Source organism: Macrosteles quadrilineatus, unplaced genomic scaffold (assembly GCF_028750875.1).
Source record: "Macrosteles quadrilineatus isolate MER2022 unplaced genomic scaffold, UCM_ALF_1.0 Scaffold_826__1_contigs__length_30086, whole genome shotgun sequence".
Lineage (NCBI taxonomy): Eukaryota > Metazoa > Arthropoda > Insecta > Hemiptera > Cicadellidae > Macrosteles > Macrosteles quadrilineatus.
The window spans coordinates 6,059-30,035 of record NW_026543419.1 but is presented as its reverse complement, the minus strand read 5'-3'; the positions used below and the strand labels follow the sequence as shown (position 1 = coordinate 30,035).

The 23,977-nt window shown below is 37.6% G+C and overlaps 1 protein-coding gene across 2 annotated transcripts; it reads right to left on the bottom strand.

The window, feature by feature from the left end:
• Positions 1–4,934: 4,934 nt before the first annotated feature.
• Positions 4,935–21,131, bottom strand: LOC128982634 (uncharacterized). 2 transcript variants are annotated; one of them, XM_054401582.1, is made up of 6 exons: positions 21,082–21,131; positions 20,297–20,396; positions 16,236–16,319; positions 7,939–7,998; positions 6,516–6,625; positions 4,935–5,265 (listed from the first exon to the last, which is right to left on the bottom strand). In XM_054401582.1, exons 2-6 carry the CDS (start codon positions 20,350–20,352, stop codon positions 5,249–5,251), a joined length of 327 nt encoding a protein of 108 aa, XP_054257557.1. In that variant the 5' UTR covers positions 20,353–20,396; positions 21,082–21,131; the 3' UTR covers positions 4,935–5,248. The 2 variants fall into 2 exon arrangements, with proteins under 2 accessions (XP_054257557.1, XP_054257558.1); XM_054401583.1 differs by lacking the exon at positions 16,236–16,319.
• Between the last annotated feature and the right edge of the window lie 2,846 nt (positions 21,132–23,977).

Here is a 23,977-nt window from a genome sequence, read left to right as displayed (position 1 = left end):
ATGTTTTGCTAGCGATTCTTCCCCGCACTGCGGAACAGTTAAGGTCATTTTGGCTCAAGGGAATCGCCGATCACATCAATCTGGAGCAGGTCATCTCGCGCGTTAGGGATTTTTTTCTCCCTGCGCAAGTCAAGCATGCGATAATATCTTCAATGGTCTACAGGATTCAACGACCCTCAGAATCTCTTTCCGAATTTGTCGACGCCATTTTTGCCGCCTCATCATTGTTAGTCTCTGACTTCTCAGAACGCGATGTGCTCGATACGGTGCTGAACGGTTTGAATACACCGACGCGGGCGGCTCTTGCCGCTTTTCCGGCTGCGTGTAGTCTGTCTGATCTCCGGGCCTTAGTACCCAGGGTTCAGACTGTCCGCGCGCTGGAGCGGGGGCAGGCCGTCTCGCGACCGGATTTCCCACAGCGCAGTGTTGAGCACAGGCAGAGCTATCAATCAAACCCGCCAGGGGAGTGGCGAAATCGACGAAACAACCACAACTTTCCAGGCCACAGCGCCCAACGTTTCTCAAATGTTCAGCCACAGACTTTTCCACCTCACATTCCGCGTTTTCCGTTTCACCAGAACAATCAGCAATTTCCAAGGTCACATCAACCATCTCAACGTTTTGTATCAAACCGCGAGTCTCCGTCGACATCCCAAACTCAGGGAAACTCCAAAGGGGAGCACCGTTAGGCACCGCAGCGCTTCCCCTTGTTCAGTCTGTATGTCAGGTGCCCAAAAGGCAAAATTTGGTCAACAAACCTAAGGGTTCCCCAAGCATTCCGCCAAACGAGCTTTGTTACGTCACCCTAAATTTTAGGGGAATTGTAAAGGAAGCCCTTATAGATACCGGATCTTCGTTTTGTTTGTTGTCATCTGAAACTTATCAGCTCCTAAAGCGACATACCAGCGCAGTCGTCAGTAAAAACCCGACAACATTTTCAGCAATATCCGCAGCCGGCGAACCCATAAATTTCAGATTTGCAGCAAATATTCATTTCAAAATAAAACACCTTTCTTGGACGTATCAATTTTTTGTCACTGATAAATTACCAGTTCCCATTTTGATAGGGTCTGATTTCTTAACAAAAACCAAGGCACTTATCAACATGTGCACTCACTCTCTTAGTTTTCCGTATGGATCACCTGGATCCCCGACAGCCTTTTCACTCATGTGCACTCCAATCACCGAGCAGAAAGAACTTTCCTTCAATATGGGGGAAAATTTAAATCCCCAACAACGCCAAGTTGTCTCTCAGTTGCTTTCAGAATTCCCTGAGACCATCACTAGCAAGTTAGGGCGAACAAACCTCTTAAAGTATCATATCCGCATCAAGGAAACCAAAGTTGTGCGAAACAAACCGTATCAGTACGCCCCTCCCAAGCTTCAACTTATGCGGCAACACATCGACGAACTGCTACAAAAGGGAGTTATTAGGCCCTCCACGTCACAATATGCCTCCGCCGCCTTTCTAGTTCCCAAAAAGGGTGGGAAAACTCGCATGGTCGTCGACTACAGAAATTTGAATTCCATTTTGGAACTTGACGCCACGCCAATGCCCACCATAGAAAGCGCCTTTCAGCATTTAGGCCAGGCTCGTTGGTTCACACTCCTTGATTTGAACTCGGCATACAACCAAATTCCCCTGGCCGAAGAGTCTAAGCAATTCACGTCTTTTGTTGTTCCTTGGGCTCAATATGAGTTCAATTTCCTCCCTTTTGGTCTTGCTTCTGGTAGTATGGTTCTCACCTCCTTGATTGACAAAATTTTTGGCGACATAAAGTTCAAATACATTTACAATTTTTTCGACGACTTGTGTGTATATAGCGATTCAACCTTTGAAGACCATGTGGAAAAGGTCAGATCAGTAATCCAACGCCTCTGCGACTCAGGACTAACTGTCAATCCGGAAAAGATCACAGTAGCCTCCAATAAAATTCAGTTCCTTGGCCATGTTTTTTCCAATCACACTATTTCCATCCACCCTGACAGGACACGACCAATAGATGAATTTCCCATCCCCAAGAACATCAAACAGTTGTCCCGCTTCCTAGGAATGACAGCCTTCTACGCCCGTTTTATAAAAGATTATGCATCAATAACGGCACCTCTGAATCAGCTAAAGAAAAAGGGTGTCCCTTTCGTTTTTGGCCCCGACCAGATCACAGCCTTTCAAGCCTTAAAGAAGGCATTGGTTTCCTCCACCATCCTCCGCATGCCCGATTTCAACCGTCAATTCGTTGTCCACACGGATGCTTCCGGCTCATCAATCGGAGCAGTCCTTCTTCAGCCCCATGGTGATCAGTTGTTCCCGGTTTCCTATGCTTCCCGAGCTCTAAATAAGCACGAGCTCAACTACTCTACACTTCAACTCGAATGCCTTGCAGTAGTCTTTGCCTTGCAGAAATACCATCAGTACTTAGAACACCGAGAGTTCGAGCTTCACTCGGACTGCTCAGCCCTCACTTGGCTTCTTAATCACCCCCGTCAGATCGGCAAGATTGCACGTTGGATTTCTTTCATCAACTCCTTTCAGTTCAAAATTTACCACATTCGTGGAAGGGACAATGTTATCGCGGATTGCCTGTCCCGACTCTTTGAAAACACAGAACCAACAGAAGTTACACCTCCCACAACACAACCATCAATTTTATCTCTTTTCTCGTTACCCGAGGCCTTCAAGGACATCTCAAAGCATCAACTCGATGATCCCGACCTCAGGAAAATAATTAGATCCGCAAACAAACCTCCAAATTATTCAGTTGACAATAACACCCTTCTTTACCGTCTTCCGAGCCAAACAAAACCCAGAGTAGTTGTTCCTTCCAAGCTTTTCGATCTTTTATTTGCCTACTACCACGAGTCTCCCACTTCAGCCCATTTAGGCATCAGCAAGACCCTTGCCCGCATCGAACCCTTTTTCTGGGCACCAGACCTCAAAACCGTCATCGCCGATAAGGTTCGAGCTTGTGTCAAATGCCAAAGGTGCAAGCAGGCACCAAACACAAAGGTGGGGAAACTCTCTTCTGAAATAGTAACTCAACCGTGGGAGAAAATATTCATCGACCATATTGGCCCTCTGCCACTCTCTCTCAATCGAAACCAGTACATCCTAACCGTAGTGGATTCCTTTTCTAAGTTTTGCCTCATGATCCCTGTCAGGAATACCAAGGCCCAAACCACCGCATCAGTGCTAACCAAGCAAGTTTTCTCAATCTTTGGTCCTCCAAAATTCCTAGTTTCCGACAACGTCTCCTCCTTCAAGTCAGTAACAGTCAAAAACCTTTGCATGGGACTAGGCATTCAACACATCTACACCAGTCCCTATTACCCCAACCCTTCCCACGCCGAAAGGGTCAACAAGCAAATAAAAATAGCCATCCGAATTTTCCACCATGAACACCAAAAACGCTGGGATCAGGAATTACACTGGTTCCAGCTAGCATTCAACTCTGCCCGTCACGACTCCACCAAAACTTCCCCAGCCCGTTTATTCCTTGGTCGAAATATATCCCATCCTTTAGAGCTCCACTGGAATCTAGACAGGCTAATCGACGACCAGGCTTCCCCACAGTCTTCAAATGAAGAGTGGGGAAGAGCCGTCGAGAACCTCATCAGAGCTAGACAGCTTAGGCAGCAGAAATACGATCTGGACAGATTGCCCAACCCGTACAAGACCGGGGACTGGGTAATGTTCAGAGAACATCACCTCAGTAGAGCTGCCGATGCCATCAACCAAAAATTGCTCCCTGTCTGGTCCAAACCTTGCGTCATTGAAGCATTTTCGTCCCCAGTCACTGCACGTTTGGTAAATCCATCAACAGGAAAATTCATTAGAAATGCACACGTGTCACATCTAAAACGATTTTTTCAGCCACAATTTTAAAGAAACAACAAGATCAATCTCTTTACCCAGATCAGAACACTCTGCTAAAGTGATATTAGGTTAAGTCTTCTCAATCTGTCGCTGTCCCCGCCAACGCCCGGGGGAAAGTGAGTCTCGGGGTATCCTTCCTTAGGATGGGCTGCCCTACACGTCTTCCTCCGTGCGTTGTCGGCCAAATCTTTTACCCCTCCCTCTTCGTCTCTCGCACCCTCACTGAGTTCAGTAAAGAATTTTTTTGATTGAATCACGTTTTTTGTGATTACTTTCCACGGGGAGTTTAATTTTATTTTTATTTTGCTTATTTTTACCCCCGTAGGAAAGGGCTCAGTGATGGCACCTTCTGTGGCGACCTAGCTAGTCGAGTGTTTAGAGACAAACTCTCTTTCTATTCTTTCCTTTACCTCCCTTATTTTCTTTTCTTACTTCTTAGCTTAATTAGTCACTAAGGTAGAGTTAGTTAGATTTAGGGGAGAAATAGTTACCAGTTTAGTTAAGAAATTCAGTACTTTTATTTTTTACAAAAAAACAAACGAACCGGAAATCTTGCCTCTCAAGGAAATACTTGATAAGGAAACAACCTCCAGAATCCCAAGAAAACCTATTCCCACCTTTTTCTAGCGCTTACCGACGCGCAATTTTCTGCATGCGTAATAATTTGCATGCGAAACGTTCTTTATAAAAAAAAAAAAAAAAAAAAAAAAAAAAGGGTTTTAACAAGAACAGTTTACTATCCTTCCAAACTCCTTCAACACACAGACCCCAAAACGGTACCCGCGAGTTCCATCAGTCTGGTTTTGAGTAGCTCGGCCCCAACGAACCCATGGTTCACCTTTTGAGTCCGAGCCAACCCGTCAGTGATCGGACCTCCACCTTGCGACCAACCCTTCTTCATTTCCACAACGACAGTCACCTTGAAAATAATTTTTTTTACGATCATCTGCGATCTGATTAAATATTCATTTCCCCCAGCATTATTTAATAGAAACCAGACAACTGCACAATCAAAGCAACCAAAAAATAATAAATAAATCAAATGAAAAAGCAAAACTCAATTAACAACTCTACAATTTTCCCGCATACCAATCAATCATGAAATATCGTGCACATCTGTTTTGGACCACAAGAGACATTTACCTTCTACATCCCCCATCATCAGTCAGCGATGCTCCGGCCTTTTCCGCATGAGTCATCAGCCAGCACACCTTGGGCGCAGCCAGCGATGCTCCGGCCTTGTCCGCATGAGTCATCAGCCAACACACCTTGGGCGCAGCCTGCGATGCTCCGGCCTTGTCCGCATGAGTCATCAGCACACAACATATCTTTGCCTACACTCAGCCTGCTGCCTTCAACACTTAGCCCATACCATCAGCACCTCTCAAGACCTGCATCACCAGAAGACACACCAGCTGATCTCAAATTCCCCCACAGTGCACCAGCAATGCCTTAGGAAGAGAACCTTATTTAAAAAAAAAAAAAAAAAAAAAAAAAAAATCTTTTGTGTGTGCAGTTGTCCGTCCCTTTTTATTTCACAACAGAAAGCAATTCAATTCCAATTTTTGCCAGGTTAGGGAAACAAACTGTCGTCCCCACAATACCTTCCTCTTTTCGCAGGGGGGGTGGATCCCGCTCTCTGCCGTGGTTGGTTAGGGAAAGTCCGGTGGTCCGAGGTACCTATTACAGCCAGGCTGGTCAGAACCTTCCACATCTGGAAGCAAACCGAACGACAAACTTCCCCACAAAAAAAAAAAAAAAAAAAACACCAAACCAAACCCTTTCACCAACCTTCAAAAAAACTGTTCTGTTCTTTTCTTTTCTTTCGTCGTAAGGGGGGTGGTTGTGACGCATAGCGGCACGCTATATTTTTTATAGTGTGTGCAGTTCGCGAAGCCGGGCTGCATGTTCATCTCGTTGCCTGCCGCGACTGCATCAATGCTTTATCCCCACCTTTCCTAGTCTTGTCCTCCTTCTCAGAAAACCGGCATCTGGACAGGAAACCTCTCCGGAAAACACCAGGCATTCTCTCGATATGATGGATAAGTTAATTGATGGCTAATAAGTAGTAATAAGTTCAAATTATGGTTGGCTAAGTCAGGTAACAAGCGGGGAGCCCTTCTGGCTCGCCCGACTGGTGAAATGTAGGAAACAAATGTTAGCCGGGTTCGCTACCCTTAAGGTAGCGGACCTTCTCAAACCTGTTAGTTAAACCACATGTTCCCAGAATGTAGCTTAGCAATTATCCATCAATTTCATACATATTAGCCACTCAATATTCAATCTACATATTATTTCCCTCACTCATCAATATTAGTAAGTAATTTCCCAAGTTCAGTTCATAGTTTGAAGGATAGGTTAATATTTAAATAGTTAGTTCAATTGGTTCAATCAAAGCTGGCTAGGCAAGTGTTCTGATCTGGGTAAAAGGTCTCCGTCCCTCTGGTCCCCAGCAATCTTCCTAATTTTATTGGTAGCAGATTCAGCACGCTTATGTTAAGTTTGGTCCAGACACACCTTCTCCTAACCTATTACATTACCCTGTTTATTCCCTCCTGATTACCCGAATTTCCCTCCTCCATCCCATACCTTAACCCCGCATCCCCTCACCAAACGGCCCCCGGCTACAGTGTTGACATACCTGGTGGGGCAGGCATTGCTACCTCAGCAGGAGTAAATCCTGGAGGAACCGTTGGAGACTTGGGCACTTTTGGCTTTCGCATCTTCTTCGTCTTCTGAACACCAGCACCTCTGTGAATCAACATCCCATTATAATTTGGTTACTAATAGAGGTGTGCGAGTGCTCGAGTATTTGAATACTTGGCTCGACTAAAGTATTTCAAGAAAACTCAAAGAGTTGAGGTTTTTAATGAGTTGGATGGAATATATTTGTACAGAATGACGGAATTAAAGCACAATCTTTACTCTAGCAAGTTATTTTATAAATCTTAATGTATACGGGCCTTAGAACATACTAAGATATGGTATATAAAACTGTGCTTCGTTCGGAAAACTCAAGGACCAAGACTTGAATGAAAACGAGGGCAGCTTTTTAGATCTAACGAATAAATTACAAAGGCACAATTTGTGCCAAGCTAGCTGCAATCCTTCCAATTTTATAGAAAGCAATCACTATACAGTAGAACCTCTCATATCCGGCCTTGGTTTTACCGGTCCTCTGTTTATCCGGCCCCTTCCAAGAAGCCAATATCAAAATGTTTTTCTCACAGCTTACAAACGTTTAGATGTAGCACTAGTCTTTGTGACCGCTCAAGTCATAAAATAAATTGTTCTCTTTACTTATCTGTTTGTATACACATTTATTTGCCGAGTCACTATACTCAGTTGAGCTAGAAGGCCTAACCTCTGATCAGTTGGTTGATTATTTCCAAATTGGGGTTAGTACAGTACAATACATTGATTTTTGTATTTCACAAAATGGATAAGAATGTTGAGTAGAAATGCATGTACCATTTAAGTCCTAATGATCTTCAAGTACAATTTATTGTCATTTTTACCTCCATTTAATAGGGGTTGTTACCTGAAATCATAATATTTGTACATTTATTACTTAATGACTTAAACCTACAAATATTTTTTTTCTTTTTACAAACATGTTTATTTTTCTAAAAATGATCCCAGAACAGAATTAAATGATACTTTTGATTGCATATATTGATTACCTATTATTATTAGGTATGAATTGTCATTTTTATAGTAGGTTGGTTTATCCGGCCAAATCGTTATCCGGCCAGGGGCTTGGTCCCATGGTGGCCGGATATGAGGGGTTCTACTGTATCATCAAATAAAAAGTTTCTGAAATTATTAAAAAATGTGGATCCTAGTATGAACTAAATATTACACATAATATTTGAAATATTTAAATACCTGCTATTAGGCAATCCAATCTGGTTGCAAACTAGTTTTGGCTCCTATATGTCGAGCCATCATCAAGGAAGTTTTCTTTCTCAATATGCAACAATATTGGATAGCCTAGTAGCAGGTATTTAATCTTTTAAATTAATATTTAGCAATCCAGAGGCTAACATCTATAATTAACTTACACATAATAGTTTTCTTCGTCCTCTTCGCTTTTCTTCCTCCCAGAAGTTCGAGAACTTGGTCTGAAAAATCATGCAAGGAAATTAATCATTTTAGTCTTTGAACCATAAGTTGAACCAATTAAAATTCAACATACCAAGTGCGTTTTATTTGAGTATGCCCACAACCACCAAAGCTACCATGCTACAATATGCATTCTACAGTTCAAGATAACTTTAAGTCTCTTACACCACATGCTCAGATTATTTTTACAATGGATAGGGCCTAATTGATATGTGTATAGTAGAAGATGCCTGATTAAATTTCTAAACTATTTAATAATGAAAATTGTTTGAAATCATGGGAAACCTTTATTTATCACGACATGCATTACGAGTCATCTACAATAGCCTAAAACTACTTGACTACTTTTACTTGGAACACAGAAAACAGCAAATTATCACTTTAAAATTATTGGGGGGTGTAATTTAAAGTGCTTATTTTCAGCAATCACAAAGAAAGGCATTTTCAGTGAAAGCATTATTATAGCCAACACAATCAAATTTCAGGAAGGCTTGTCCCATGTCTGAATTCAGCACACTTTAGAAAAAAAATGACAGGATTGTAGTTACTAATGGTACTGAAATTGATTAAGTTATGCATGCAGGGATTTCAGACTTTTTAAACTAATTAGGTTAGTAAGAACGATATCTTTTGTCAAATTTCGACTTCTGTAATCTCTAGATATTAAAATATTAATATTAGGAATTGTTGCTAATTCATTGTCAGAAGATTCAAGATTCAAGATTCAAGATCTTTATTTGTCATTAAGCAATACAAGTATTACAATAGACATCGTCAAAGTTGTTTTTTTTTTATTTTTATAATACATACAGTTATTTCCTGTTAGAGTAGGCCTAATAGCAAGAATGCACCAAGTGAGTAGCAATCACTCTTTAAAATATAACAGTTAAACATAATTAACTCTAAAATAAATAAATTAACAATTTATTAAGGAAATTGACAGGAAAGCAGGCCCACCCTCAAACAAGTCCATAGAGACACACAACACATCACAAAACCAAAAGTAGAAATCCCCGCGGTCACCGACCACTCCCTCAACCACCGGAGACCGGAGAAATGGCAATGGCAGTTGCAATACTGGTATTGCCACTGCCATTGCCACCTCTCCAAACTCCAGCGGTTGAAAAAGCGGCCAGCGACCACGAAAATTTCCACCCCCAATCCCGCGATGTGCTATGCGTCTCCACGGACCCATTCAAAGGCAAGCCCGCCCTCCTGTCAATTTCCTTAATAATTCCTGGCAAATGCCCTATCTTTTTATAAGATAAATTAACAATTTACATGTCAATGATCAAAAATAAAATCTGTAAATATAATAACAATAAAATATTTAAATATAATAACAATTAAATAATTAAATATATTAATACTAACATTGATGTTCTAAAAACATAGGGAACTAATATCACAGGCCAGATAATCGTCTATGGAGTAAAAAACATTTTCCTTAAGCCATTGTTTTATAATAGAAACAAATTGTTTAAAGGGTACAATCCATGCCTTTTTTGGCAATTTATTGAATAGTTGTATCTTCATACACATGTGGCTGCTCTTTGTTTTTTCCAATCTTACAAAAGCTAAATCTAATTGATAGTTATTCCTAGTATAGTACTGATGAGTTTCGTTTCTAGTTGTAAAATTTTTCAAAGACTCCTTAACATCTATTAGACAACAGTAAATATATAGATTAGGCAAAGTCATTATTTGTAACTCTTTGAATATTGGTTTACAAGACTGTCTTTGTGGTATATTCTTGATTGCTCTCAGTGCCTTTTTTTGCCATCCAAGAGCAGACTGTGCACTGCAAGAGTTGCCCCATAAGGTTATACCATATTGTAGATGGGAATGAAAAAAAGCATAGTATGCAGTAATCAGCATATCTGCAGTAACACAGTGTCTTAGTTTTCTGAGAAGACAAACCACCCTGGCCAGTTTCTTACACACTTGCTCTAAGTGACTATCCCAACTTAATCTGCTGTCTAAATATATGCCTAGCAATTTCACAGATTTAATATCCTTATAAATAGAGTAGTTAAGAGTAAAAATTATATTTTCAGTTTTCTGGTTATTTACAATTAAATGATTGGATTGGAACCATTCTTGTGCAACTAGTAAAGCCTGACTCTCAATTTTTTTAAGTTCCTTTAAATCTTTATGGCTGTTTAGGAGTGTTGTATCATCTGCATAAAGAACAGAGGTACAAGGAATATTGAAAGAGAAATCATTAACTGCAATGATAAATAGTAGTGGCCCAAGCACTGACCCCTGGGGTACACCATTTTCAATTTTCTTAAAGCTAGATTTGTCTTTGCCCTGGATTACCATTTGCTCTCTGTCACTTAAATAAGAAGCTAACAAATTCAACTCTTGGTCCCTTATACCATAGCTGTACAGTTTCTTAATAAGAAGCTCATGTTGCATACAGTCAAAAGCTTTTGTTAAATCAATTAGTAATGCAGATGAAAGAAGTTTATTTTCAAAGTTCATTAAAAGTTTACTGACAATACTTTCTACTGCTTTGCATGTACTTCTACCTTGCATAAAACCAAACTGTTCATCACAAAATAGATCATTATTGATAAAATATGTATTGAGCTGTGCTTTAATGCAGGTTTCAAAGATCTTACTTAGTATGGGTACAAGAGAGATTGGCCGGTAACTGGATGGGTTTTGTTTCTCACCTTTTTTACAAATTGGCATTACCTTACAAAGTTTAAGTTTTTTAGGGTATATACCCTGATCCATCATTTTATTGAAGAGAAATGTTAATGGCTCTACTATTTCATTAATAATTTCTTTGATAACCCTATTAGAAAAACCATAATAATCTTCACTTCGTGAGGAACTTATACACACCTTATTACATCAACAGTATTGATTTTTTGCCACTTGAAAAACTCATTGCCTAAGTTTCTATTTGAGACAAAATTATTAACTAATTCTACTGCACGACTACTAGACATATCACTAACATTGCATTCATTTAATTCATTGACTACATTAACAAAATAAACATTTAAAGTATTTGAGTCTAAAACTACATCTTGGTTATTTTTTCTGCAATTTGATTCAGCTTTTATCAAACTCCATGCTGCCTTACATTTGTTTGAAGAATTTTCAATATACCTATCATTTGCAATTTTCTTAAAATAACTAATCCTTTTTTTTATACATTTTCTTTAATTTCAAGTAATCTAGTTTATGGACTCCTTCGTTTGTTGTACCCATAGAACTTCTATACCTGTCATAAAAAGTTGTGACATATATCTTAAACCTCTGTAACTCTGGTGTATACCACTTCAACTTGGGCTTGCCATGATTGTTTATTTTAACTTCCTTAAACCTACAGCTTTCATTAAAAGAATTTGTCAATAATAAATTAAAATGGTTAAACGCTTCATCTACATTGTTAAACTGTGCTAATTGCATCCAATTAATTTGTGACAGTTCATTCCTTAAGTTAGAGAGTGCTCTAGGAGTTGTATCCCTTATTGTTTTAGTTGTGATATTATTGGACTTTGTCCTGTTGACTTTCATTTCATTAAATTTTGCAAACACTCCTGCATGATCTGATAAGTGTGGTTCAATTACAGAACAATTTACTTTATTTCTATCAATGTTGGTTATAATATTATCTAAACACTTATCACCCCTAGTTGGATTTTCATTTAACCAGTAAATGTTATGGGATCGTAATACATTTTGGAAGAAATCTCTTTCTTTTGATTTAATTAATATATTAATATTAAAATCTGCAGTTATAATATATCTTGAACCAACATATTTTGTATTTAAGTGTAATAAAAAAGTGTCTAGTATTTTAAGAAACTGGTTGATATTTGAATCTGGAGTTCTGTACAAGGTGGATATAATGACATTAATTCCTGGCAAATTAATTGCAGTTACCTCAAAAATATTGTCCTGGTAAAACTGTGTTACATCTAACGCTTGAGCCTCAATGCCTCTCTTATAATATATAGCACTTCCACCACCTCTTGTAAGAGAATTATTTCTACCACAAATACTACCTAAGTTATACCCGTAAGGAATGTAAAAAGCAAATTCTTCTTCGAACATCCAATGTTCATTAATAGTTAAAATATCACAGTTAAGATTTGTCAAAAAGGCATCAATTAAGTTTAACTTATTTCTAATAGATTGAACATTACAATGATAAATACTAAGACATTCATTAGATAGACCTAGGGTACGTTGCCTTGCGTTGGTGGAGAGACGTTTCCCGATTGAGACTCAGTGCCTGGTGGGGGAGGTTGTTCATCGTGTGTAGGCCTACTCACTGGACGGTTGTACTCCTTAGCAGCAACCGCCTCAGCTATCCTATCCGCAAGCCATTTCTTTCCCTTGTTGTTGAGATGGAGACCTTGGCGTGTTTGCAAATGTCTTTCCGCTTTGCTAGCTTCCACAAAAAATACATTGTTGTGTTTTTGACAAAGTTCTTTGAGTCGTAGGTTGGTTTTTCGTAATTCATTATTCACGCATGACCAATTTGGCAAGTCATATCTCATTGGCAAATCCACAATGCACACAGTTTGTTGTTTCCACTTGTCCAAGAAAGTCGATATACCCTCAACACATTCATCTGCTTCATTTCTAGCCACATCGTTTGTACCACAAATGATCACTAGAGCATCTTCTTTTCTAAGATTTTCACCCTCAATATTATTTGTATTTAAAATTTGATTTGTTCGACCACCTGGTCTAATAAATCCTAGTGTTTCATACAGCTTTTGGGATTTTTTTAAATGGTTTTTAGAAGCTTGGTTATAACTGTTGGTTCAGTAACCCTTGGTGGGCAGACAGGTTACAGTTAGGATGGCACAAAATTAAAAAATCTAAAAAGATTTACTATAACATCATCCAAAATAACACATTACTTACTCTAAATTAACACAACAAAAGACTTTTTAGTGGATGAATATTATTTTGTCGTATTTACAAATACAAAGTGGTGAGGAAGAGAAGAGGAAGATCGGAGAGAATGGATGTCTTTAGAAACTGTCTTGCTTGCACAGGAAAGAAAAACTATAAACTTGTTTGCTTATTTTTTCATTATTTTGCTTTTAGTTGTCAAATGTGTAACGTTTATTGAAAGCAAAGCTTTAACTTTTGCCATTCTTAAAATTCGTTCAGATAGTGGTTCCTACAGAAAACCACACATACAGTGAAAAAAAGGCACTTGACTTAATCTTCCAGACATAACAAACCCAAACAATACAAGAGGCCTGGGTCCAAGCACTTCTTTTGTTTATTTACAGCCATAAATATGCTTTTATCTACAAGGGGACGTGAATCAACCCACAATTGTAAATATTCTTACAAAAAAAATGCAATCTTGAGGCTGGATTCAATTGTCTCCGGATTTTATTATTTAAGGATTTTATCCTTTTTAGTCAATAAACTTGCATTACTACAATCAACTATAGCTATATATCTTCTTCCTAAGAAATGAGTAGGGTCTATTTATATATTGAGCCCCTTATCATTTTTAAACTAACCTTACAAATGTTACACAGCACATTTTTACCGTCTTTCTAAGTGAAATAATAGTACCACAGGGGAACTTTACAGGCATCCTTCTTATATACAGTATATAAATTTTTATCAGTTGTTAAAGAATTAAAGAAATACACACAAAAACACAAGCAACCGCACTTGCATGTAAAAATCACTCTTCGCTCTACACTGAACTTGGTGAGTTGAGCAGCCGTAAACTTTGACTACTAGAGAACAACTAAAATGGAAATATTGCTCAGTACAATGAACCTACATAGGCTAGAAAATATGGGAAGAATTAGGTGCAGCAGTACATTTTTTTAATATGTAAAAATTCTTGCCACAAAGACTGATTGTACGAAATAATAAAGGTTATATTCCTCTGTTTGTCTTCAGTCTTAAAAAATAGTCTGGGGATGACTAGTTTTGGGTCAAAGACACATTATCAAATCCACGTCAAATTGAGTAGTCTATAACCCGACAGAAGCCATCAAAACGTATGATTATAGCTTTATGTGTTGACCCAAAACTAGTCATCCATAGACTATTTTTTAAGACTTAAGACGGACAGAAGTATGTAAACATTATATTATTTAGTAAATTTTTTCACAGTAATAAAACAATTTAAAATTCAAATACAAATCAACTGTTTAGCCAAGTCACAAAGATAGAATGATAAATAATTTACATATAGTTTTTTAAATGTGCTATTTATAATGCAATTGGTGTAACAGCAAATTTTATCTAGCTTCACAATATAATTAGGCAAATAATGCTTCAATGTACGATTTTAACGTTATAATTGTCAAATAAAATTTGTTCATCGTGTTTCATATCAAGTAGGCCTAAAATTCCTCAAGTTTTCTAAAGTCCTATTATAGTCCATGGACCGAAAGTATTAATCCTGAGATTTTGAGGAGTCAAAAAACTGGCCGAGATCATGAAATTATGACCCTAACCTACAGATTATGAAAGACTCAATCACAATCATTAATTTCTATATCAGAATGAATCTTAATGGCAATAAGTCTAGTTTAGCATATATTGCAAGAGACGTAAAACTCACAGCATCGCATCTGATTAAATTGCAATTTATAAACACATTTTGTGTTGAATTTCTTTCTCAAAGAAGAATCCAATTTCACAATAACCAAAGGATATCCTTTATTAAAAGTTACTTTGCCAAGTAGGTCTATTTTACTAACTGTGGTAAAACAGTATAACATGGATAGACACAAATTAGGAAAAACATTTTACAAAGGGATGTGCAATCACGTACAATTCCTCTGTATGCACAGAACACAGTCGCTTATCCTTAGCTTGCCCTTACTCCATCTCGCTGTAATATCCTCTGCTATCTGCGAATTCTTTTAACTTGGCAATTGTGGGCTCCTTGGCGTGTACTTGCATCTAATACTAAATTTATCCATAAAACCTCTGTCCTTGTGGTTAAATATTAGTGTCAATTCTCGATACCACGGCTGATACTCGGACATTGGTATCGGTATTGAGAATACCGATAACCAACACATCTGCGAAAATCTCGTGAACATGGGAGAAGATGATGTCAACATGGCCGTGTGAAATGAAGAATTTTGATCGGGGGAGACGACAATAATATCCACACGACCAAGGGAAAAATGTTACTTACTAAGATACAAAGCAAAAACTCCACATAAATGTAGAAGCGATACCGGACAATAAAAAAAAAACTGCCTTAAAATATTGAAATCACATTTAACTTCAATACGACTTTCTTAGACTACCGTACTATGAAATTGGCTGACTGAGAAAAACAACATTTTCAGAATTTGTTATGTTGTTACTAGAAACAAAGATTTTTGAATTGCGTTTATTTAGCAATGTTAATTCATTTTTTTATGGTTAAAATATATCCCACGGTCGTGTTGACACCATCATTGATTTTACATGTATATTGAGATTTGATAAATAAACGACCCAAATTCCGGCATATTTTCTACAGTTTTTACATGGTAATTTAATTATTGTATTGATTGATGTTTGCTATACAATGTATAATAAATTGTCAAAGAGCAATAAAGACATTTTATAATTATCATCGTCTCCCATGGTCAGTAAAATTGTTATTGTTTTTCGCGATTAAGGCAAAATGATAAATATATCCCGCAGCCGTGTACACACCATCATTGTTTCACGTGGTCACGGAAACATCGTCATCGTTTTTTGCAATCGCGGCAAAATGTTAAATATATCCCTTAGTTGTGTTGACACAATCATCGTCGCCCGGGGTCAAGGAGAATCACGCTGTAAAAGCAGTGAAACCGTAAATTTTCCAATCACAAAATCGTTGCAGACAGTAGTAAAAGCTCAACATGACTTGGCCTATTTTCTTTAGAAGACTCTGAATTTTGGTAAAAATCCAATTATCCGATTGGGGTCTGGTCCCAATTGATTCGGATAGTTGGAGTTTTACTGTATGTGTTTATGTATTTATTTTCATCTACTTTCGTCAAGGTAAGCCTGCTACCTATTCACCCCCAAATCCTTAATAATGGTGGCCTGAAGCTACCTTTCCCACACAAAATTACTGATTTTTTGTTGGTTTAATTGAAACACAACGTTTTAAATTGATCGCCAGTAGCCGAGAAAGTTGCGTGGAACCGTAAGTTGTCTTCAGAGCTGAAGGTGTGTACACTGTAGGTATTGCCAGTCTATGTTATTCCTTGCATACTGGGCCTACCTTGTAAATTGATAGTCATCCTCAATTTTCCGTCTCCACTCCATTTGTCGGAGTCTTTCCAAAGCCATCTCCTTTGATCTTCCGCTGAACAAAATCAAAGTAAAACAATCATAATTGCTTTAAGTGCATTGAACTATAACATGACCTATACCAAAAATGACCAAGAGCAGGAAAACATTATGCCTGCAGTACACTATCACCGAATGTAGGCGAACTAAGTCGAACACGATAGTGTGCTTGTGAACATTTGGGGTAGTTCGCATCGCCAACATTCGTGTTCGGGTGGGCTCGCTTTTTTGGCGGTCTCCCGTCGCGAATTAAAGGAGACGAATGCTGAGCGCAGACGGGCACGAACATAGCCAGTACACACTCGCTGTCATTCGTAGTCACGGACACTCTCTTTATACAGTAGGCCTATTTACTGCAGTGGTTGTTTAGTTAGAGTTACTTTTAGTTTTTGTTATTTAATTATTTTCTACTAGATCTTATATACGGTAGATAAATTAATTGTACAAAGTACGGAGTGTTCTAATGAGGAAACGCTATTATTTTTGGAACTGTACCATAGTGAGTCTGTTCTGTGGCCGTGGGATAATTTAATTGAATATATATATACCTGTATAAAGTATCGCTTAATAAAACAAACATTTTAATAAATAAAGCAAACATTAATTTTAAATTACTAAGCCACAGAGAAGTAAGAAACTTAGGATACATTCAAGTGGTGTCTAACACCAAAACTGAAATTATACAATTTCCTCTATAATTATCTAGAATAGTCTTCGAAGTTAGCGTCCATGTTGCACAAAGTTTGGTGCGAATGTTTTGCCGCGAATACGCAATATTGGGTTCAGCACAGTTCGGCCAAAGTTAGCCGATAGTGTACTTGGTTAGTTCGGGATGGTTCGGGCTGCGCATTCGTCAATATTCGTGGTCGTAATCTGACCCGAACATTTGGCGAAACATTCGGGCGAATGTTCAGTGATAGTGTACTGGTAGCTTTACAATCTAATGTCATTAACCAGGATTTTTAAACGCCCGCCAGACCCTACTACAGTAGTTTTCCCCGAGCCACCTCTCATTTTGCCATCTACTGCTCAGCAAGTGTTCGTGTTGGTCATGGTATTGATTAAAATTCATATTTTATAATTAAGGTAATATTGAAAAGTAAATAGTCAAATATCAAATGCAATTTCAGAACCATATTTACAACTAAATGGTTCTCTGAAGGGTTCATAACCTTCCAAAGTATAAACCTTCTCATAGTTTTACTTCATTTATAGTAGGATTTTGGGTAGGCCCTAAATTTGAAAACAATACATATGTCTACTGTCACACTCACGATTACGAACAGCTGCAAAAGATCGAGCAACGAATCGACAGTCCCAGTTCAATTTAGTTCACTGATTCTTGACCAGAAGCCACCACCTACCAGGACGAGCAGACCTTGTCAAACCGTAACCGTGTCTCTGCGACGAGAGAGGCTTGTCATACCGCCCTGAAGGGTTAATCCGGACATGAAAAATCCAGACCATCAATAATTCTGGTTTATTCATGTCTGGAAAACAATAAAATGAAAAAATGCACTATATAAGTGGCTCTTAATCGTAGCGGGCAGCAGGTGCAATCAGGCGACACGACTTAGCCCATCAGGTATAGGTACAACTGGAAATACCTATACCATTTCCACAGATCTGTTGGGAACTGAGTGAAGTAAAAATTTACTTCCTCTGTACAGTACTGTTGATTGGTCCAGGATTGGAATCAGTTGTCTTGGTCCAAGTCCACATATCTCCTGTTCCCAGCTCATCTGCCAAAACAGTTAGGTGTTCAATAGAGCACATCTGCCCACACGTCCGAATCATACAGGAATACGGACTGGACCTCCCACATGCCTTGTGCGCCAAACAAAAGATCAGGTCCCACCAGCTAAGCTTACTGCCTATTATAACTCCAAGGTACTTTGCGGCACAAACGGTTCAGCACACTTCAACCTGATTTATCCTTAACCCCCCCCCCCTCTCCCCCCAACCAAGATGGTGCCACTTGCTTATTGGTCAGAATCACAATCTCCATTTTGCTCAGAGCAAGCAAGAGATTGTGGTATAACATTAATGATTTGAAGGAACTTTTGACTCGGATCAGTTTCAGCTGAACCAGCCAGCAGTCTGCAGATCATATCTGCGCAACCAACTAAAATAGTGTCCTCAGTCTCAGGCATTTCAGACCTTCAGAAGTCTGAGCTGAGTATGGATGCTTGAGCGGCACTATAAGTGACACTCATCGTCCTTAGGGCTTCTGTGTTGTCAGAAATGAGGTAGGTAGCGGAAACGGAAGTAATGCTGTTATGATTCACAAGAGTTATGCCAGGACTAGGAAGGTTTTCTGAAGAGCGTCATTAGTATATCAATATAAATCATATAAAACGTTTTATGCACATCAATTTTTACGAGCAGCACAACCTACGAGAATAGTGGTTGAAATCCTCAGCTCTTATCACAGCTCGCTTAAGTTCTCAATATCAGTTTGATGACTGCTTAGGATCAGTTAATGGTATACATCAATTGAAACTTTAAACAATAATAACAGTGGCATCAGCAAAAATGTTTTTATCTGTCCACTAAACAAATTTTGATTTATTATAAATTGCAGTTTCTTAATTAGTTCTCTACAAGCCTTAAATGAAGTGGTCTTGCAGGACACTGGATGAGTCTTAAACTTGGCAATATCGTCAAGCTAAATTTGAAAACAAGAAAAGATATAACCAATACGACTGAATAGACTGGACTGTATGCAAATAGGCATATTGAGTGCAAATTTTATTAGGGTTGAGATTTAAGTTAGCCAATTGAGGCCTGGTTCCTAAAGTTAATCTTTCACTGTTTGAATAGCCTATATAATTTCTAAGACTTATTACTAAAAAATAGCCAATTTCCAATCTGTAAGGAAAACCCTTACAAAGGTGACACTAGAAATTTCAAAGTTTGTTCCCCCCCATGGACAAATCTTCTGAAGAGGTCTATCCATATCAAGTGATCCAACAGGGGTTTGCTTGACCATTTTTAAAATAAATAATATTTTTATCCTAGATACCTTTATCAATTCTGGGTTCAAAAGTGATTTTAACAATTTTTTATCTATTTTGTTACTCCTACGGCGGCCACTTTTGTTTTGCGGAACACGCAAATTTTTGCTCATGTAAGGGTTTGCATTAACTTGCACAGCTCGGTAACCATGAACACTAGAGTGATGAAACAAAAAGCATTTTAATCTGGAAGAAACAGCCTAAATATTATGTTCTGTACATATTTATTGAAATGTGTATCAAAAACAGTTTTAACATTTCAACATTTCATAAGAAAACGGAAAATTTTCAACTTTTGAAGGCGTATTACCATTGGAAAGAATAAAATCTCAGACTTGATTTTTTTTGTGTGTGTAGCATCTCAGTAAAACTGTTTGTATTTCAAATATCAACCATGAGACTTAGGTAATTCCTTTAAAAGTTATCATTTTTCAAACTTTTCAAACTTTTTCAGACTTTGATGCCACAAGGATTTGTATTTGATTTTTATGATAGTGACAAACTATAGGCTACACATGCATTGAATACAAGTTACTAAAGGCAATAAAAAGCTAACATAAAACAATTGCAGTGTTACAGTAGACATGCAAAGTATACACAGTATTAAAATAAAATAGGCCTATGTTTTAAAAACAAACAGACTAGAGCAAAGCATGAAACAGTTGCACTATGTAAATAAATGCAGTGTTTGTAAGAAGTGAATTTCAACTTAATATCAAATGTTTTATTAGGTAACCTTAACAAATTTATAGGCTAATTTAAAAACTGAGTAAATTTATTTATAAAAGACAGAATTTTGCGATTACATTTTTTTACAATTCCCTTAATAACATAGCTTAGGCTACTTATTTAGGTACCTACTTTATTTGATTATTTGATCCCCATGCACTAAATAATAAACTGCTAAACTTACTCACTGTTTTATTACTGTACTTACTTGTTACCGTACTTTGAAAAAGAAATCATGTAATCTTACCCAATAGCTGACGAGCTTCCTGCAGCTTGCTGATTAACATTCAATCTTTTATCCATTTTGAGATCTTCATTTGAAGCAGAGAATTAAAGGAAATCTCAATCTAGAAAAAATAAAGTTATACAGCACCTAACATTACTGTAGGCACAAATAATTGCATCTATATAGCATGTACCTATCAAAAACCAACGGGCTTCCCGAGATTAAGACCCCTAACTTACCTCCGGATTGAGACCCCTAACTTACCTCCTCTTAAAAATTATTAACTTACCGGTAACCATTCAATCTATCAAGAATAAATATGTAGGTAGCCTACAGTAAGTTAAGAGAATAATACACACAAGTTTTATTAAGTTAGGTAGTTTCTGATCAATGGTGAAGGAACGAGGCACAAGTATTTTTAAGTTAAGTTGGTTAAGTTACCATGCAACCATTAGTTAATAGCTTAAGGAACAAAATTCTTGTTAGACATAAGTGTGCGTCAATTAACTCACGAATAAGATTCAAGATAGTTTATTTGAAGAGTAAGAAATTTAAGAGACCGGCAAAAAAAAACACCCCTTAACATAGCCTAACTTAATAAAATGGTGCTGTCCTTAAGCTAACCGAACCTCTAGAACGTTAGCAACTCCTTTTGATGACAGAAAAGGCATGTCAGGGTGGACAGACAGGCTAACTTATGTGCCAATTTGTGAATGCATTAAGTGACCCTTTGAAGGTCTTAGGGCTAGGTTAGATTAGGGTAAAGTTTAGGTTAAGTATAAAATAAACGCTGTGGCTAAACTTACTCGTATGCAACCGTACGCCGTCAATCAATGACGTCACCTGATGAATGGCGTCACGGACGGCTGTTGGCATACACATGTACATTCGATATTTTTAACTATAGGCCTATAAATTATAAAATGGTGCTGTCCTTAAGCTAACCGAACCTCTAGAACGTTAGCAACTCCTTTTGATGTCAGAAAAGGCATGTCAGGGTGGACAGACAGGCTAACTTATGTGCCAATTTGTGAATGCATTAAGTGACCCTTTGAAGGTCTTAGGGCTAGGTTAGATTAGGGTAAAGTTTAGGTTAAGTATAAAATAAACGCTGTGGCTAAACTTACTCGTATGCAACCGTACGCCGTCAATCAATGACGTCACCTGATGAATGGCGTCACGGACGGCTGTTGGCATACACATGTACATTTGATATTTTTATCTATAGGCCTATAAATTATAAAATGAAACTTGTTAGGCTATAACATAACCTAACTTACCAACCTTGCTGATGGTGAACATATCAAATGAAGATTTATAAATAAAAAAATAGGAGAGCTTTCAAAGTATTATAAAATTAAACTGTTATAGCCTAATCTAAGATAGCCTAACTAACCAAACTTGCTGATAAAGCAATTAATGCAATACGTTAATCGAATGAAGGTTGTTTACAAGGTATAATAAAAAAAATAACTTAGGCTAGGCCTAGTTCTTTAATCGCATTCTAAGCAAAATGGAATAGGCCCTAACAAAAAGTTTAGGTCGCCTGTGAGATTCAATCTGGTTACCTCTTGGATATCAGCCGAGTTCTCTATCCACTATACAACGAACACCGATGGCTGCACTTGTATCGTTGCAGTAATGGTGCGTCAACAGGCGTCCATGACATCATTGACGGACGGTGTAACGGCGTATGGTTGACAGACGAGTAGCCACAGGGTAAAATGAGTTGGGTTTGTTAACTTAAGTTTGTTTCTGTTAGCCTAAGCCTATCCACAGACTAGGCTATTTTTTAAAAATTAGGCTAAAACCTTAATAAAAACACTTTTAAGTAGGCCTAGGCCTACTAAGTTAACCTTAACTTTAGGCCTGCATTTCAAAGTTTAACCCTCCGAGTGTTAAGAGTCGCGTAATCGACGCACAACACACCCGCCGTGGTATTATGCGTCGCTTTTGCGACACACAAACATCGTTTACGGCGAAGGATCTGAAACTGACTGAATCAGATTGAACTGGATCGATATTGGTGTCGTTGTTTTCGGCAGATTCTAAGCTTTCTCCTGATGTCTGTTTCTAAAAGCTTTTCATTTTAGTTCCGAAAATATTGTAGCAGACAGCTGACGTGCGTATTTGTAAACTTGGTTAACCTCGTACCGATGACTGATGTGTTTTAGCCTATTACGTTTATCATTGTTTTAGTGTTAAAAATAAAAAGTAGTGATATACGTGGTGCATTATAAAAAGATTTAAGTGATTTTGAAGGGCTGGTTGATGATCCTGAAGAAGTTAAGTTAGGTAGTGATATTGATGTAAATTATCGGCCAGATTCCTAGCTATGGTTAGGCTATGCATTCTTAGCTAACGCTAAATGTATGAAATCTGTTTTTCACCCATAACTTATTTAAGTTATTTGCAAATTTACTTCCTTATATTATTATATTTTTGTAATCCTTAGGCCTATAAATTATAAAAATTTATTGAGCGCAAACATAATTTTTTTTTCATTTAGCCTATTTTAAGTATAATTTTTAGAAATGTTAACCCCACAAAAATTGTTGAAAATTTTTGTTGTAATGTTTTATATAGCCTATTAGGGCCATTCTTCAGAAAAGGACAGATTACGATCACCAAGGAATAATAAATAAAAATTAAGATAATAAATACATAATTTGTTGTTAAATATGTAGGTAAACGTTTTTTTTTATACTTAATGTAAAGAAGAAAAAAATCTAAATGAAATTTAATGAACATTTTATGTCCACAGAAGGTGACATAGGCTATCACTTCTGTGGACAGTCACCCCTCTAGGTTTAGCTTAAGATTAGCTGATTTTACTAACAAATTTGAAATAAGAATTAGCCTATTAAACCCAATTGCTGTTGTCTATCTAGACATTGAATATTAATAATATTTTGTTTATTTTACTTTTTCTATTCTATTAAAGGTAAAAAAAAAACAAAGAAAATCGGTCACCAAAGCCTGCATCACTCCTGTGGACAGGCATATATATGTAGTTCCAAAAAATCCACCAGGAGGCAGCACTGGCCAACTTTCACTATTTTTTTACAGAGAAGAAGTAACCATCTTGAACATAGAATCAGTTTGGTTGTGTTCTGTTCAGTTATTAAGTTGTTTATATCATGTGAAACTAGAGTTTTTTTTAAATTGATCGTCGAGCTAATAGGCCTATAGCCCTCCGAGTGTTATGTGTCGAAAAATCGACACATAACACACTTTGTGTAGTGTTTTGTGTCGATTTTTCGACTCACAAACACTGTTTACAGCAAAGGCTCTATGACTGACAAAATCGGATTGAACTGGATCGAGTTAGGTAAGATATCGTTCTTTTCGTTAGATTCTAAGCTTTCTAAAGGTCTGTCTCTAAGCGCTGTATGTTCTCCGAGCCGATCGTAATTGTAGCGGACAGCTGACGTGCATATTTGTAAACAGGTTAGTTAACCTCGGACCGATGACTGATGTGTTTTATTATGTTTATCATTGTTTTAGAGTTAAAAATCAAAAGTAGTGATATACGTGGTGCATTATAAGAAGATTTAAGTGATTTTGAAGGGCTGGTTGATGATCCTGAAGAAGTAGGTAGTGATATTGATGTAAATTATCAGCCAGATTCCTAGCTATGGTTAGGCTATGCATTCTTAGCTAAACGCTATGTACCGAAATCTGTTTTTTGCCCATAACTTA

Excerpts from the sequence above, each read along its gene's own strand:
- LOC128982634 (XM_054401582.1), bottom strand. The coding sequence starts at position 20,352 with ATGGATAAAAGATTGAATGTTAATCAGCAAGCTGCAGGAAGCTCGTCA. Across the intron at positions 7,999-16,235 it reads GATGACTATCAATTTACAAG|ACCAAGTTCTCGAACTTCTG; the intron begins GTAGGCCCAGTA and ends ATGATTTTTCAG. Across the intron at positions 6,626-7,938 it reads GACGAAGAAAACTATTATGT|AGGTGCTGGTGTTCAGAAGA; the intron begins GTAAGTTAATTA and ends GTTGATTCACAG.